Source organism: Anas acuta, chromosome 7, assembly GCF_963932015.1.
Source record: "Anas acuta chromosome 7, bAnaAcu1.1, whole genome shotgun sequence".
Classification (NCBI taxonomy): Eukaryota; Metazoa; Chordata; class Aves; order Anseriformes; family Anatidae; genus Anas; species Anas acuta.
Window position 1 is genome coordinate 22,347,663 of NC_088985.1, and position 18,111 is coordinate 22,365,773.

Genomic DNA, 18,111 nt, shown 5'->3' on the forward strand with positions numbered 1-18,111 from the left:
GAATAGTTCAGACAAAGGGCTGTACAAAGGTATAGACTCAACTTGATCTGGCCCTGCCATCAATCTAATGCAACTTCCTGCCAGTGCTAGGGAAGCAAGTTGCTGAAAACTTTAATGGCTTTGTGGACGTGAAGCCTGGGTATAGTGACACCAGTGCTTAAACCAAAACTAAATTTTCCAGGACTCCAGCTGACGTTTGCAGACACTTTGAAGTGTATCTGCATTGTACTTTGCAACATGCATACTGTTTTGTGTTTTGCATTGTCCACGGATCCTAAGTTCAGTTTCTGTAGAAAATAAAGATTATAAAGAAGACTGGTTCTTAAGAAAGAGGTGCCCTGTGGTTTGGGGATTTTAAATTAAGAGATTTAATTGATTTTGGTATTTGCTGAAGAACTCTTCCCTATCTCTATCTTACTGTGTTATAACTAAAGGCTGTTACTGGGATAGGTTGCAAAATATTTTGTAATATCTCCTTAGAATACACTGAAACGTTCTTTTCAAGAAGAATATCTGACTTTGGTTTTTATTTGAGGGGGTGGATTCAGAATACACATACTTAATTGTCTGACTGACATGTATCATAGTGTGTTTAAAGTTCTGATGCTGAGCATTGCTTCATCAGATGCCCGAAGCCAGCTGCACAGAGGTGTATGAGTTTTTCCACAGGAGTGCTCCAGGACAAAAATATAAATGTTTAGCTGTATGGTCTCCTGAATGATTGCAGATATCTTAAAGATTAGCAGTTGTGCCAGTGCTGCCAGTCAGCGACAAAACTAATGCTGAGTTTCATGGCAGTAGATTCATCTTAATAACAGCCCCATTTCAAAAACAAATGTTCTGTTCCTTGTGTAAGTTGTCTTTATAAAATTAATTTTATTCTACTTAGCATCAGAATGGTTTAAAACGGAATGCTGGAATGGAATGCTGTCTACTTAGCATTGCTGGAAATCTGCTTGAAATACAAGGAGTTGAAGCATGAATTATTTTCCTCTCATCTTCTCTCAGTGCAACTGTCGTGGTTCCGCTCGAGTGGGCAACCGAGCTCCACCACAGCCGCTCTCTCACTCCCCCTCCTCAAAGAGGAATGGGGAGAAAATATGTGAAAAGGGCTCAAAGGTTGAGATAAGGATGAGAAAATCACGCAGTAATTATTGTAACGGGCAAAACAGACTCAGTATAAGGAGATAGTAAGATTTATTGCTTATTACTAACAAGCTACAGAAGTGAGAAACAAAGGAGAGAAACCAAAAGCACCTTCTCCCCCCATCCACCCTCTTCCACCTCCTCCCCCCGAGTGGCGCGGGGGAATGGGGGTTATGGTCAGTCTACAGCACTTCTTCTCTGCCGCTCCTTCTCGGTCACTCTCGTCCCCTGTGCTGTGGGGTCCCACCCACGGGATGCAGTCCTTGATGAACTGATCCGGCGTGGGCTTCCCACAGGCAGCAGTTGTTCCAGAACTGCTCCAGATATGGGTCCGTACCACGGGGTCCATCCCTCAGGAGCAAACTGCTCCAACCTGGCTCCCCTACGGGCAGCAGCTCCTGCCAGGTCACCTGCTCCTGCGTGGTCTCCTCTCCACGGGCTACAGGTCTGGCCCAGAATCTGCTTGGGCAGGGGTTTTCCACAGGTGGCAGCCTCCGTTGGTGCAGGGCCACCTGCTCCACCATGCTTTCCTCCACGGGCTGCAGCGTGGAACCCTGCTCCACCGTGGTACTCCATGGGCTGCAGGGGGACATCCTGCTTCACCATGGTCCTCACCACAGGCTGCAGGGGACTTCTGCTCCGGTGCCTGGAGCACCTCTCCCCCTCCTTCTGCACTGACCTGGGCGCCTGCAAGGCCGTTCCTCACTCCTCTTGCTCTCCCAGCTGCTATGTGGCGCAGCATTTTTTTCCCTGTCTTAAATATGCTCTCACTGAGGTGCAAAACAACATTGCTTATTGGCTCAGCTCAGGTCAACAATGGGGCCCTCACCAAATATGGGGCAGCTTCTAGATCCTTCTCACAGAAACCATCCCTATGGCCCCCTGTTACCAAAACCTTGCCAGGTAAACCCACTACAGCAGCCCCAATCTTTTGCACTATTAATAAGCAGTTTTAGAAACAAAAATTAAGATGAGGATTACGCAGCAGTAAAAGGACCATTTTCTTTTCCGAAGGTCTTGTAATGTTTAAAATCAAAAAGAAGTAGGAATTCATGTGGAATCAGGGAATTAACAATGAATCTATTGACTTCAGGATGAACACCCCTGTCCATTTAACCATCCCTCATTTATTATTCTGTTGATTCTGTATTTTAAACTATGCTTTATATATGAAAACTGCTTTACAAAGGTAGGCTAACCTAGAATGTGTGTATGTGCTCTGAGAAATATTGCAAAAATGTTTTTCGTGTATATTGTTTGTTGCAAGGATATTGTCAAAACACCATATTTCAGTTGAGTTTTTTTAATTCAAGGTGATAGATGTAAAATGTGTTTATTGAGCATGATAAACTGCATGCTTCTTGTTTAGTTAATATCTAAGGCTTTATCTTGGAACACCATTTGAATGACTGCAACTATTCCCTCTGGAGAGGGAATGTTTGCTCAGAATAATTGGAAAGAAGGCTTAAGAAGCCTTTTTTTCCTTCTCTTTTTGGAATCTGGGTCAGACGATATTTGAATTCTAAGCAAAGCAAGCTATATGATGAGTGTTGCTGTTTAGACCTGGAAACTTTCAAATGTTGCATTTTTAAGTAGAGATTCACTTTTTTTATGATGATGACTTTCTCTTCTTCCAAGAAGTATACCTTACCTAATAATGACTTAGATACTTCCTAATGTAAAAATGTATATCATCGATTTAACTGTGTTAATATCTATTCTAGATGTCACTCTTCCCCGCCTGAAGGCCTTTATATCTCAGTTGTTGTCACGGTTACACATCGAAGCTCTTCTCCATGGCAATATAACAAAACAGGTTGGTGTGATACTTTCTATAATAACACAGTTTTTAGTTAAAAGCAGTGTTAAAAATTGAAGGCTAGTTTAACTTTCTTAGATCTTAATGCAGCTTTTCCAAATGTAATTTCATAATTTGACTTTATTATTATCTTTTTTTATCTTTACTATCACAGTGTCATTTTTTCCACTTTAGATTTATTAGGCTAAGTACTGCCCTTGTGTTGCTCTTGGAAATTTAATAAAAAACAGCTTATGATCTAAATATTTTGAAGTCTCTGTTGCATGTCTTTGCTGTAATGTGATCAAGCTGTGTAAGGAATGATGTGCTACAGATCCTGCTATTCTATTTAAAAGAATCAGGCTAACTAACAAAGCTTTAACAATCCAAGATCCTGCAAAATGATTTGCTTTGGACAAAGCCGAACAGGAATGGTGGTCCATAAAAAAACAATCCTCAACTTTCACTTGTTTCTTTGGGAGTAAAAAACAGAAAATGTTAGTTCTGTCTTCAGTTAAAGTAGTTATAGCATGTACTTGTGTAGGAAATTTAATAAAATATTTGAATATATGTATAAAAACAAAATTCAATACCTTTCTTGTATTTAAAACATGATGTTTTTGCATTCTGTCTTTGGAAAGCTGGTATAGCAGTATTCCTGTCAAAATATTATATTAGCTCTGGGACATTTTACTGGCAGGAGATGTTATAAAACACTGCTCGTGACTGCTGAATGTATAGAGCATGTAGTATAATAAGGAAAGTGGAGGGGGTAGTGAAGCTTGTATTCCTTCTTAATTTCTTATACACCTGTATATGAAAGTCAGTTCTTACGTTTTTTTCTTCCAGGCTGCATTAGGAATTATGCAGATGGTTGAGGACACTCTCATAGAGCACGCTCATACAAAGCCACTCCTTCCCAGTCAGCTAGTGAGATACAGGGAAGTGCAACTTCCTGACAGTAAGTTAAATGTTTTACTTATAAATCTTTAATGCACGTTAAACCAAGATTTTCTGTCTGCTAATGGCATTTTAAGATCAATAGTACTCTGTTTCTTGGAGTTCGTTTCAAAGTCAGATTTACTTCAAATTACTTTAAACTGCAAATTTAGCAAATTGTGGTTTTGTTATGTAAAATTACACATGAATTTATGACTTTTTCCTGTCATACTTGAAAATGAATTTGATGTCATTTTTAATGTATGTGCATAAGTTGGCCTTCATTCCTTATTCACTCTGTATGATTTATGGAGACAGGAACCCTGTCCCGTTCTTTGCTACACGTAGTATACATATTTGAATAAGTGTCACTCTTTGAGCAGTTCTGAGTATTAATTGAATATTCAGTGGAGGATTGTCCAAAAACCTCTTGTTAATTGAGGGGGAAAAAGCGATTACTCAGAAAACTTTTTGTGATATAATTTCTTTTGGTTTCATAGTGCTTTTATGATTTTATTTTTATTGTGCAAAAAATCTTATGTCTTAGAAGTCAGATTCAAAGAATCCTGGGAGTTATAAAGGACTGATGACATTTTGGGCTACACAGCCAGGCCCAATTACTGTAGCTGATCAGCAGCCTCTGGAAACTACTATATGCCAAAGAAGCTATTGGTGTTAAGTGCTATTTTTTTTTATGTTCAGAAATGCTTCTGACAAATTGTCTTTAGAAACTGTATACATGTGATGTCATACAGAATTTACAGAATTCCATTCCAGTTCCAACAGTATTTGCTTGAGGAGAATGGAGACAAGTTTCAATTCACTTGCTGATACGCTTAGGCTACGACATTTTGATATGTTAAAATAATCATTTTTTTGTCTGTTTCATAAAAAGCTTGCTTGATCTGTTAATGGTTGATCACTCATGAAATGGAATTTTAACAAAACGATTAAGACTTTTAAAGTGGAATTTCCACTACCTTTTTAATTCTGGACAATAAGAATGTATGCCTTTGTGAACTTAACTGTTTTAACTTTGTCTTTTAGGAGGGTGGTTTGTATATCAACAGAGAAATGAAGTTCATAACAATTGTGGCATTGAAATATATTACCAGACAGATATGCAGAGCACTTCTGAGAATATGTTTTTGGAGCTCTTTTGTCAGATTATCTCAGAACCATGCTTCAATACTCTGCGCACCAAGGAACAATTAGGTAAGTTTTCTCATAGTGATTATTTGTCTGTATAGACACATACGCACACGTTCACACAATTACATGAGTCATGATGAGGTGTTCTTTCCCTGCTTAGTGAATGCCATTTAAAGGACACATAGTAAATGCAAATCATTTTAACTGCTGATGATTCAAAGGAATGTCACTGTGCACATATTCTTAATTGAGGAGAAGTAAGCCAAATTTTTAAAGTCTGAAATAATCTTTAGTTAAAAAAAAAATCGATGTGCAGAAATGTGTTTTGTTGTTGTGTTGTTTTGTTTTACACCAAATAGAGGTTTAGGAGAATTTTTACCAAGAAGAAATCAGATCAGTTTTGTAAATTTTATGTCTTCTTAGAGAATCAGCAGCAATTTGGTCTTTTCTGCTCATGATCTCACTTCCAGACTTGATTGAGGATTCATGAGCTTTAGTTGAGGAGTCGTAAGCCTTAGCTTAGGAATACTACTGCATTGGTAATGTTAAGCTGCAATACTGATGAAATCCTGAATGCATTGTAAGAATACAGCTATTTACTAGTAAGTACAAATAATCATTACCTGAACCAGTAAGACTGAAAACTGCTAAGTTTATTCCAGTTAGGATAACAAGGGGAGACAAGCATTTTACATAAGTTTGCATGATTGAAATACATGTAAGTAGTACAGTTGCTTTTTTATTATTATCATTATTTTATTTTTCCAAAGATGAGAGGCAGAGGAATGTCTCAGTATGATGACTGAATGGAAAAATAACATCAGTATCATTACAGCATTCTGAATTACCGGGGAGATCAGGCAAGATTAGACTTCTTGTAAGCAGAACCAGACACATCACATTGATCTAGTTAGATACCTGTTGAAAATAGTGCAGGACCCAGGTTGCTTAGCTGGTTTTTGGAATGTGTTGGTGGCAGGTTTCTCACAGAACCTGGAGGTAACTGCTAAAGAGGAGGTGGGGAAAACCAGTGAGGAAAAGCAGTGAGGAAGAACTGTGTGATTATGTCAATACGGCAACCTGTATGGTGTGACTACCAAATAGTAGAGTTCACAAGACTCAGGAGGGAAGATAGCCAAAATGCCAGCAAAATTCAGTAAGCTCAATGGAATTGTTAGTAAGATCTCTGAGAAAGCTAGGGGGAAAAGAATTTCAAGAGTTAGCAGTCTGTTAAACAATAGAAGTAGTAACAAGGACTCATTCAATGAATACTTGAGAAATACAAGAAAGACAAAGGGAAAAGGAGTAAATTTTAAAGAGATCAGGCATGAAGAACTCTACATTTCAAAAGCAAAATGCTGGGAAACTGGAACTAGAAATCTTACAACGGAGAATTTTCAGATGGTAGGTGTGGTACTGGAAAAATCAGAAGGGTAAGTGCTATGCCATTCTTTTTAAAACAAAAGAGAGAAGAGAATGGAAATTGTAGATCAATTAACTTCATTCTAATTCCTGGGGAAGAAAGTCGTATGTTACCAAAGCAGTTATAAACTCATAGGAGACAACTGAGAAACAATTACTAGGCAAACTCATGTCAAAGTAACCTTTTTTTTATATGGTATGTCGCTGGCTGGATGAAAATGGCGATGTCACGGGTCTCATCTTGATAGTATGAAAGGCACGTAACATTCTCAAACAAGCTACAGAGAGAGCCTAAATGTAAATGCTACACATTTGGATGGAAAGTTATGACTGGAGAACAAATAAGAATAGTTCATTAGAAAAATGTCATTCTCTATTCTCATCCAATGCTATTTAGTATTTTCTTCAACTCTCTAGATGATAGAAGACTGAATATACTTCCTAAATCTTCAGATAATACTAAGCTGGGAGAGGCTGCAAGTGTGTGGGAAGACAGAATTAGAATTCAAAATTAGTTTGACATTCTGGAAACATGACTTGAATACAGATAAGATGCTATTTGGTAGGAACGATTTGGCAGGAATAATCAACGGCACAGACACAAGATTGAAGCAATTGGCTAGGTAGCAGTTCTGTAGAAAACAATCACTAGATTACTGTGGGTCAGAAGTAGAACATAAATGAACATTGTCAAGTTGCTGTCTAAAAGAAACACTGGGATATATAAAGGGAAGCTTCCAAGATGAACACGCAATAATATTTCTGTGTTGTTCAAGAATTTTAAAATACTATGTCCAGTTCTGACACAAAGAACAGCATCAAGGAACAATTAGGAAGCCATAAAATGACATTTAAAAGACTGAAATGTGACAGGTTTATTATAAAAAGGGGAAGAAGACGGAAGAAAATCTTAGGTATTTAGATAATCAAAAGCTGCAAAAAATGAAGGGAAAATATTTCCTTTGTATCTAATTGATAAGATAAGAAATAAATCTCTTACATTGCAGCAAAGTGAATTCACATTAGTCTTTATGGAAAAATACTAAGTTCCTGTTGTTGAGTCTGATCAAGTGCTAAAGTACAGCCTGATTTCTGCTTACCTAATCCTAATGACAGTTGCTTTTGTTTTTTCTTGGTCTGCCTCATCTCCTTCTCACCCCTCCCCTGAACTGATAGCTCAGTGAAATAAAGATGTTTTAAAAAGTACAGTGACATATTTTGAAAACCGGTATTCATGATACAGAATTAGATGTAGCATTAAATTGCAACCCTTTCAAATTTGCCATGTTTATCAAACTTAATGCTGGAACAGAGGATTTCTTTAAATTTGTCACTGTTTGTTTTTCCAAGGTTACATTGTGTTCAGTGGTCCGCGTAGGGCAAATGGCATACAAGGACTGCGATTTATTATCCAATCTGAAAAGCCACCACACTATTTAGAAAGCAGAGTGGAAGCATTCTTAAAGACTATGGAGAAATGCATAGAAGATATGTCAGAAGAGGCCTTCCAAAAACACATCCAAGCTTTAGCAATTCGTCGTCTAGACAAACCAAAGAAGCTGTCTGCAGAATGTGCTAAATATTGGGGAGAAATAATTTCTCAGCAGTATAACTTCGACAGAGGTAAGAAAAACTATAATTCCTTTAAAGATGAATGCTATACTCTGGCTACGTTTGTAACTGTTGAATGTGAGCATGTTCATTTGGGAACAGCTTAAACTTTTACATAGCTGGTGTTTAATTTCATACACTTCTTGTGGTTTCAGTCCTATAAATTGCATTTCTTCATTCTGCCCTGAGAAAAGACCTCATTTTTGCAGCCCATGGTCTCTCTGCTGTAGGTGTTGTTACTAATAGAGGATAAACCTGTTCACTGATGTTCCCCACATGACAGGGGGTGGTGAGTGCTTCATTGTCCTTGCGTCCTTTCCTTTAAGGCTCAGTGAGACGTAGAATAGGTCAAACACTGGAAGTGGTTTGGATGTAAGTGTTGGTGTTGTCTAAGCTTAAATCTTGGTCTGTGCAGTTCAGACAGATGTCTTTTTTACATGTGTGCCTAATACTTGACTGAGATGCATTCAAATGCTCTTTGACGTTCCTGACAGCACAGGCATTACCATGAATCCAATTCCTGTTTCCATTGTGCTGTTGTGTTGTGGGAGCGAAATGAAAACAATGGCAGAGGCAACAGCAGGCATCTTAACTAACACATGACCTGTCTCAGCTTAAAGTAGGCCTAAAAGAAATGTGAGTTTTGAAATATTTTTAAGCCACGATGCTTTGAAGATGATAAGCTTGTAGAAGACTGAGATCCAACTTCTACTGATATTACTGAAAATGGACAGTTAGGCTGATAGCCTAAAATTGTGCTCCTTCATACTATTGAAGCTTTATTTTCCCCTTTTCATCTGTGTTGGAAAGATTTAAAATCCAAAATACTGAGGTATGTAAATAAGATTCTGAGTTAGCTTTTATTTCATATCACTAAATAATACCTTTTGAAACAAAACTAACTTGATTTTAACGATAAAGGTAGGCTCTTTTTTTCCCTAAAAGGTAAGGGTAAGAATTTTAAGACTAGTTTTTATTGTGTTCATTATTTACTTCTTAAAAATAGACTTCTTTGAAGAAAGAGAATGTAATACTTAAATATGTTTTAGTTTCTAACAAAAAAAAGGTGTAGATCAGCTTTTCATCACATTTTCATGTCTCAACTCTTAAAGCTGTAATTTTCAATCTCCCATGCATAATGCTAACTACGTAAAAGTCACTGTGTATGCTTTGATTTTGATTTTGCTTTACATGCAGAATATCAGGTTTTTGTAGTAAATACAGTTTTTTTGTAGAGCTACTGAACTGTTTTAATAATGAAGAATTTTGAATTGTCACCTAGCTTGGTCTTGAGAGTATGAGGGCTATTGACAAGATTTCATGCCTGAGTATGAGGAGTGGTGTGAAAATTTTAACACCTGAAGTACTTGTTTCTGATAAGTTTGTGTTTTCTCTGCCTTAAGTCTCTCTGTATTTATCATACTTGTATCGTTCGTCTCTCTCTAGAATTTCTTACTGCTTAGCTGTAGCCATAGCTTTCATAACTAACTCCCACTGAACTTACTATTTCCCTTGAGTTTCATATCTTTAATTCCCTTCTACCCACTAGTAATTCTGTTCCATTAAATTATTCTAATGTGACTAGATTTGTCAAATCAGAAATTTATATTCCAGCCCTAAGAAGTAAAGTGCTTTTTTCAGGTTTTTACATTTTTGTTATTATTACTTCTACTGTTTTACATCACACATCTAAAAATTTACTCTCAAATATCATGTGATTTTTCTGAACTTTTTTGTTGATTTTTGAATTCCCTCCCTGTGGAATTTAATATGAACTATTTTTAGTTGCATATTTGTACTTTTGCACACATTTTTCTTGATCTCCCTTCTAACCCTAAGAAAAGCAAGCATACCTACAATAAAAACATTCATACTTATCAATGATACTACGTTATGAGTTTATTATAATTTAATTTATGTAAAGTGACATAGTTACTGAGACACGGCCCAAATATATGAAAGGTGATTTTTCCTTAATGGGTATGATGTAAGCAGTTAGCGTTCCTTACATTTATGTTAAAATATTTGTCATCTTTCCTAACTGTGTATAAAGGCTTTCTATAATCAATCTGCATTAGAAATATGTAACATTTTTGAAGATGATGGTGGGAAGTACACATATCTTTTTAGCTACTGAGTAGCATACAGTGCAATCAGCATTCTTCGAATGTGCATTTTTTTATTAAGTCCAATCAAATGGACTTACTGAAGTGTAATTTTGTTCCAGGCTTTCAATGACACTTTTAGTGGTACAAGTGTTGGCTTGTAAGTTAAGAATGAAAAGCATATCACTTGCAGTCAATTGCAGCATCTGAATTTGAAAGAAAAATACTTTGAATAAATAGTGTGTTAATAACCAGCTATGATTTGCAGACTTACTCTAATTTTTACTATTGTTGTGCAGATAACATTGAAGTGGCTTATCTAAAGACCCTGACCAAGGATGATATCATACAGTTCTACAAGGTAAGTTAGTCATGTAGTTGAAACGTTATTTGGAAAGAGATGTCTTTGAAAATTGTTTCTCTTTTGTAATCTTTGTTTATCCTTTTCACTAGCCAGGGTTGTTCTTATGATATCTTCTATTTGTATTGGAGTTTCAATCTTATTGCTTAAAACTGATCATTTCTTAAATGGCACAGTGAACCCTAACGTTGTTTTTTACGTAGTGTGGTAGCATGGGTGAAGATACACAACAAATAAACTTAGAGAATGGAATTTCAATGGCTGTTGTGTAGTAAGTAATAACTTGAACAAATATGCACACTTTGTAGAAATCTATGCTTAAAAATAAAAATTGTATACTCTAGTGCTCAATACACGATCATCCAGTATTCCAGAGTAAAAGTAACTGGCTAGATTAGTGAGCTAGTCCAAGTGAGTTTAATAATCAGGTTCATGGTGCTGTACTTCTAGGAAGTTGCTAGGGTTTTAGGTTGTATTTCTGCTACTATGATAGCTAATCTAATAGCTGAATTTCTATTACTTCTTTTTTTGTTTGTTTTGCTTTGTTTTTGTTTGGTTATTTTTTGTTTTGTTTTGTTTTTGAGTCCCTGGGTAGGACGTGAAGTTTGTAAACAGCTTGGTTCTAAAATTATTCAAGGCACTCTGTGCATAACTTTTCATTATATTTTAAGGAACATCTCAAAATTCACCATCATTTGAAAACTTAGAATACACATGGTGTCATTTTATAAATACAATCTCTGAGTGATAGTTTCCACACCTGAAAGAATTGATGTTGTTTACTACAGGTGCTGTTGGCAGTAGATGCTCCCAGAAGACACAAGGTATCAGTACACGTCCTTGCAAGGGAAATGGATTCCTGTAAGTATTGTGCTGAAAATAGTATTTAATCAATTATTGTTTGAGAAAGTCATAGTTAAAGACGACCTTGTTGTATGAAATAGAAACACAACAGGAAAAATCCAGTTCTGGAGAGCATATACCTTGCAGAGAATCATACGTTTTCTTCTATAGATTTTCTTCACAGGGGTTCTTCAAATTTTGTAATTGACATTTGTGGCCAAGTTCTTCAGCCATTCTGAAGTATGTTGATACAAAACAGTATATCATTAAATAGCACTTCTTTACAAAGCAGAATATTTTAATATAAGTATAAAACTCCATGATACTTCTACTGGGAACAAAACAAAAAATCCTAAAACAAAATTAGGATTTACAATTATCAGTAGAATGCTTTCTTTACAAGCAATGGATATCCGCAACTTACTATTCAAGTACCCTCAAAAAAAAAAAAAAAAAAAAAAAAAAAAAAAAAAAAGAGAGAGAGAAACACAGTGGGAACATAAAATGTTATATTTGATATAACTTGAGAATATATAAGTGTAGGTTTTATTTTCAAATAGTCTAGATTAGTTATGCATTGTAGACTGTCATTAAATTTTAGAATTCAAGGAGGAAAAGGTTAGAAGTGTTTCTAGTTAATAAATAAATAAACTGAGAGGAAAAGCTTATGTTGTTTTCTGTGTATTCTTCACCAGTTTATACTTCCAGCATGTAACTGGTTGCAAACCAAAGACATTAAAAGTTTGTCTGTAGAACAGAAGGAAGCAGATGGCTGTGTTCATGTTACGTAACTCCCTCCAGTCTCACAATGATTTTTGTGATACCATGAAATCATATTTCTATAGCTAAGGAAGACTTGCTTCAAAGTATCTTTCCAATTTTCATGGTTAATCATTACTAAATAGAATTGGCTCTAATACTTTGATGGACTAAAGACTCTGAAGTTTTTTAAAAGAAAGTAACTATATTGCCAAAAGGTTTTTTATTTGCTTGGAACAGTACCTTCCCAAGCCAAGGGAAGCATGGGAGCAGCCTAACATCTGGTAACTCTTTCAGTGATTATAGCAAGGTATTCTTGCTTCTGTCCATGTATTCCTCTACTCCTAAAACATTTAAACTGTCAAGTGACCTCTTTTCTGCCATGAAAAAGAAATTGGGATTGTGATGGATTTCCTGCAAGTCCAAATGTGCATTCTTGAAAAAAGCACAACAGCCCAAGAGAGTAATGCACTGGAGGCCAAAAATCTTCCGAAGGAGAACCCTGCATGGAGACAGACACACCGTTTCCCCTGGCAGAGGAAAACAACTGGAAGCATAGTGCAGAGATCTGGGATTTTAGGGGGAAGTATTTCCCCCTAAAATCTCTTCTGGGGAAAGCACTTGAACTATGAGGGTAAAAGTTGGGGTTGAAACTTGAGTATGGGGATAGTGCAAGGGAGGCTTGAGGAATTTAAGACCATGTGTTCGTGGGACAGATAGTTTGGATGCAAGAAGTTCAAGGGGGGGAGTGGAGTTACGGCATGTATGGGGACAGACAAGGAAGACTTCAGGTTGTTAAAGAGGGTTTGGTACACAGAGTAATCCCCAAGCCTCCAGAAGTATGTCTTACTGGAATATTCTGTCGTTGGAATACCAATGTGCTGTTGTTGCATATACAGCTGGCATTTACAGTATTGCATGTACTGCTTGCATTCACAATTTTTACTGAAAAAGAGTTTAAAGTATTCATTGTTCAGTAGATAAGCAGTTTTTATTTCTATATTCTCTGTATTTTTAAGCAAAATGGAAAAAAGGCACTGCCTGAGCACATGTTCTCAAGTCAAGTCATGGATTAATCTGCTTGTATTTCTAAAGGTGGTTGTGGACTATAAAAGCAAAATCTTCAGGAAGTCTTACACTAGAGATACCTGAAAATTATTAACTTGTGCTTTTTATCTATGTAGGTCTTATAACAGAAATCACTTTGCTATTTAAAAGGTACTGGTTGAATTATGTTCCTAAAATAATTTTGATGATGTTAAATAGGCCCTGTTGTTGGAGAGTTTCCATGCCAAAATGATGTGAACCTGGCACCAGCACCACCACTACCACAGGTAAAAAGAAACCACACCAAAAAAATCCCAGGATGTATTTTAAAGTGTAGCATTACAGTTTAAGGTTACAGGGAGGAATTACAAACTTGATATTTATACTGTAGCAAGTTGATGGTTTAGCTCTTCTACACATGCATTGTCATAACTACAGTTATTTTTTTTTTCTGAGAGTCTCTGCTGTTCTTTGCTCATTCTATTCCGTTGAAATGAAAGCTAATAGAAGTAGGTAATTCTACTGAGTATCTACCCGGTGGAATGAAATACAGATTATTATTGTTATTGTTATTATCTGAAAATACTAGGATGTATCAACTACCAGGAGAAGGATGAATATGCATCAAAAAAATTATGTTCTGTTTAAAAAACAAACAAACAAACAAACAAAACCACACACCCAACTATCTGGTCACTTTCTTAAAGGCTGGAATTTTAATTCCAGCATTCCCATTCCACATTCCCATCAGTGTGTACCCTGTGAATGGAACAATTTGACAAATTCTATCCATATAAGTATTACAGGTTTCATGGTGCTGTTTGTGTGAGTAGATGTGATAACACTGGGCCATTACTGGACTCAAATGAATTTGCTTGAAGAAGGATGGTAATGTTTGTCCCAGTAGGTAATTGTCGTTTTGCAATGCAGTAGTAGATCTTATTCAGTGCTTATAAAAGGTGAAATAAGGAAATAATCACCACGGGTGGAAATTTCTATATGAATTAAATGTGGTTATATTCACCATTATGACTGAAATATTAAAAAGTGACTTTATTGCAGCAACTACAAATAATAGCTCATTGAATTGCTATTGTTTTTATGGTCTTAACTGTGACTTTCAACAGAGAGCTGGGATGGTTTTAAGTAGAGGTCATAAATGAAAAGACAAGCTCTGCATTTCCTAAAATACCTGCCATTATTAACAATGCAATTACTGCATTATAGCTATTGTTTTAAATTACCCAGAGTAAATATGAAACCATATATTTCATAAGTAATAACACTTTATTTGGGAAGATCCTGTAATAATGAACCGTGAATCATTAAAATTGCAGAAAAGAGAACAAGAAAGATGTGTATATATATGTAGCTGTAGAAAATGTTGTGAGGAATTTCTCAGTCTTCTGATTAAAGATAATTGAGCAGAATTTTTTTGCATACGCTTCTTTGCAGCCAAGTGTGATTGAAAATATGACAGAGTTCAAGCGCAGTCTGCCACTCTTTCCCCTGGTGAAACCACATATCAATTTCATGGCTGCAAAACTGTGAAGAACCCCAGTGGATGAAGAAATGCAAATGATCAGTACTGACATGGTTTCAGGGGACTTCATGATGAACAAAATTATCAAAGACTATTAGAACAAATGGTTTTGTGCATTATGGAAGTCCCAAATTCCTTCTTGGTTCATTTGACATTAGATGTGTGTTAGGGATAGAGAGTATAGAAAAATCAGTTGTGGTCATGTGTCATTTATATTACAGACAACCTGTTGGAAACCAAAATCAACGGAATCAATAACAATAAAAAAAAATCTTGTAGATGCAGTATATTTTTGAAATAGAATACCCCTTCAAATTTTAATTTTGGTAAAATTAGACTCTGGAGCAAACAATTGCTTGAAATACCCTTATTGTTCCTGAAAAAAAAAACATTTAATAGCCCAATAATAATCTTATTGGGGATTGGAGGGGGGTGAGAAGGAGCTGCTTTTTTTGGGATGGGGTCAACAATTTTTCTTAGAAGTTGAAAGTGTCACATTTTTTTGAAGTGTTGAATGAGACTTTTTAAATTGATCCTTAATGCAACCAACATATTTTCTATTTAATTTTTCTGAAAACTGGTGGAAAAAAAAGGGGGGGGGATTTGACAACACAGTAATAAATGAACGAATTGTCTCAATGAGAATAACTGAAGATATGAGCATGATTTTAATCTTTCTATACAAATTTGGGGACGTTTTATATTCAAAGTTGTGAAATGCTGGAAACACTTTAATAGTGCAACTTTTTTTAACAAAAGTGTTGTCCTAGTCTCGGTACTGTCAACATCCTGTTTAATTCTTTAGTGTTATTCTGAATTGTTTCCATATGGTATATGAAATACTTCGTTGTCATTTTTTTGTTTTCAGTTGCACATAGACTACATGAGTTCTCTGTCAGTATGTTTTGCCTTACTTGTTATACTAGGTCTCAGTCCAGCAAAGTATTACTAATGCAAATAACTTTAAGCATGCATTAATCAGTTCTTGACTCAAGAACAGATGAATATCAAAGATAGGCCCTGTAATGAACCAGATGCCTCGCTTTTATGATACATCTGTGTGAGCCCTTTTTGCCCTTTCAAAAAGGCATTGAAGAGCACGGTGCTGACTTAACTTAAAAACGTAAAACGTTTAACTTAACTTAAAAACATAAAAGTATGGTGTTAGCAGTACTGCTGCACCACAGAGTGTGGTTCAGGTTACATCACAAAATGTTCCTTCCTACTTTAAAGAAGGCTGTGCAAAACCCAGAAGGATCAAGAATTGTGCTGAGATTGTTGTATATATACCCCATAACTTAGTGAAATGTCAAAACAATACATAGTGTCTAATCTTCACCAAGTCTACTGAATTGCAGAGTGGTCTGCCACTTGAGACAGCATATCAGGATAAACTCCCCAAATTGAAAAAGATGAGGTAGCATTTTGCTAAGTTCTCTAACATGTTTAATGCATAAAATTGATTGTAGCTATTCAGACAGGATGGAGTGTGCAAAGCACTGAAGACAGAAAATCTGCTCATATAAACCCTTGCTGTTGGGTGTTACTGAGAGTTGCTTCCTATTAGAAGTACCTAAAACTAAGGCACTGATGTGAAATGTATGTCATGTATGTGTGCATCAGAACCTGGTGTGTTCAGTAGGGGTGTTCTTGTCACCAAGTTAATGTTCGTATTAACACTGGCTCTGGAGGCAGTTAAATGCATGCTTGCCAGGATAAAGGCTTCAAGTTGTGTTTATTTGAGTCTGCATTAACTGAGTAAATGCAGTGTATTTAAGTTGTTTCAAAGGTCAACAGGACATATTTCAACATCCCTTTAATAAATCCGATGATAGTTTGTGATGTAACCTGTTGCCAGGAATGTCTGCTAACAAGGATTTTTTGTAGCCTGAGGGGAAAAAAATCAGACATGGTATCAGCAAAAATAGTACAGGTGTCTTTGTTCACCATGTTTTTCATGGCTCCTTCATGTAAAATGGACTTTTTAACCCTCCTGCATTTTGCTTTTGTTTATAGTTTTCTCTTAGTAAAAATATTTGTATTATATATATTAAAAGTTTTGACAACATATTATTAAAAAATATATATATTTTGGGATTTAGTGGTATTTAAACAGACCGCTCTTACGGTGAATAAAATCAAATTGCTTCTATCGAGTGTAAAAAAAAAATAAAATATATATATTCATGGAAGTACTATGAACTCTAATTTTAACAAATTCTATAAATAAATTGGAATGGCAGTGTATTTATCACAAACAACAAATCATGTTTTTCAGAGGAAAAAACGTAAAATTGTAAAGTTCTGTGACTGGATGTGGAAGCACATGTGGTTTTGCAACAACTTCTAATTGCTTTTAAGTGTTCTCCAGCATTTTACAGTTTCTGAGTTTGATATAGCAGTAAATTTTGATAAACTCAGGCATACTAATGGATTCATTTTAATGGATCCAAAGCTGCAGTGTCTACAAGCAATAAAAAACTACCTAGAATACACTGTAATTCAATTTTAGTGCTTGTTAATTAGTTTATGTAAGAAACCATAAGTTATTATTACATAACTGTAATTTTTGCAAGTGCTATTTTAAGCAGTTGATGTGGAATTGGGTGCATGTGACACAGCCAGTATGACAGAGTTCTAGCGTTATTCTGTTTACAATAAACAATCTGAATTTAATGTTTGGAGTTATTAATTTGTTTCATTTTAATATATTGTTTTCATACTGGTAATGTTACATCTGTCAGTCTTGCATGTGTTTTTTACTACATATTAATAGTGATTTTCTGTGATGCAGTTCTTGGACTGGTTAGGCAGAATAGCCTTGGTGGAGAAGTGTTCCTGTTCACTTCCAAGGAGCTTTGAGGGACTTCCCATGTGTCATCCCACACTGTTTAGGTAGATCACCTATGCTGCTCTCTGAGTGTATTAAAACTTTATATTATAAAGGTAGAAATATTTGCGCAAGACAGGATTTTAATAATCAGATTTGAAATTGTAAATTCAGAGCATTGCTGCAGACACACTTAATTTTGGCTGGTGCAGCTTTACACTAGTGTTGCTTTTGAGAAATTAAACTCTCTGATCATTTTGTTCTATGCACACCACAGGATTGCTTTCAGAAAGCTTAGAAAGAAGTGTGATTGTTAGAGCAGTAAATAATCTGAATTGTGACAGCATAAAAATACAAGTCAGCATGCCCTTCTGCTGTTCTGATGGGGCTCCTTAACCTAACGTCTGATAACTAGCAGGGTAAAGAGGTTTTGTCCTCAGCCTTGGGAAGAGTGAATGGCAATCTCAGCTGAGGAATAAAATGCTTTCAGCCCATCCAAAAAATTACTTAGACCCAAATATTAGGATTCTCCACTCTTATTGTCAGGAATTTGTA

General features: G+C 35.9%; 1 protein-coding gene across 4 annotated transcripts in view; it reads left to right on the plus strand.

Annotated features, from left to right (window-relative positions):
- IDE (insulin degrading enzyme) overlaps positions 1–17,402 on the plus strand; it is a 65,428-nt gene extending 48,026 nt beyond the window's left edge. For all 4 annotated transcript variants that reach the window (XM_068688093.1, XM_068688090.1, XM_068688091.1 and 1 more), the window contains exons 18-25: positions 2,871–2,962; positions 3,794–3,905; positions 4,931–5,098; positions 7,808–8,080; positions 10,473–10,534; positions 11,323–11,395; positions 13,403–13,470; positions 14,639–17,402. In XM_068688093.1, coding sequence (XP_068544194.1) covers positions 2,871–2,962; positions 3,794–3,905; positions 4,931–5,098; positions 7,808–8,080; positions 10,473–10,534; positions 11,323–11,395; positions 13,403–13,470; positions 14,639–14,734 — 944 coding nt within the window. In that variant the 3' untranslated portion in view covers positions 14,735–17,402. The remainder of the gene's footprint in view (positions 1–2,870; positions 2,963–3,793; positions 3,906–4,930; positions 5,099–7,807; positions 8,081–10,472; positions 10,535–11,322; positions 11,396–13,402; positions 13,471–14,638) is intronic.
- The last annotated feature ends 709 nt before the right edge of the window (positions 17,403–18,111 follow it).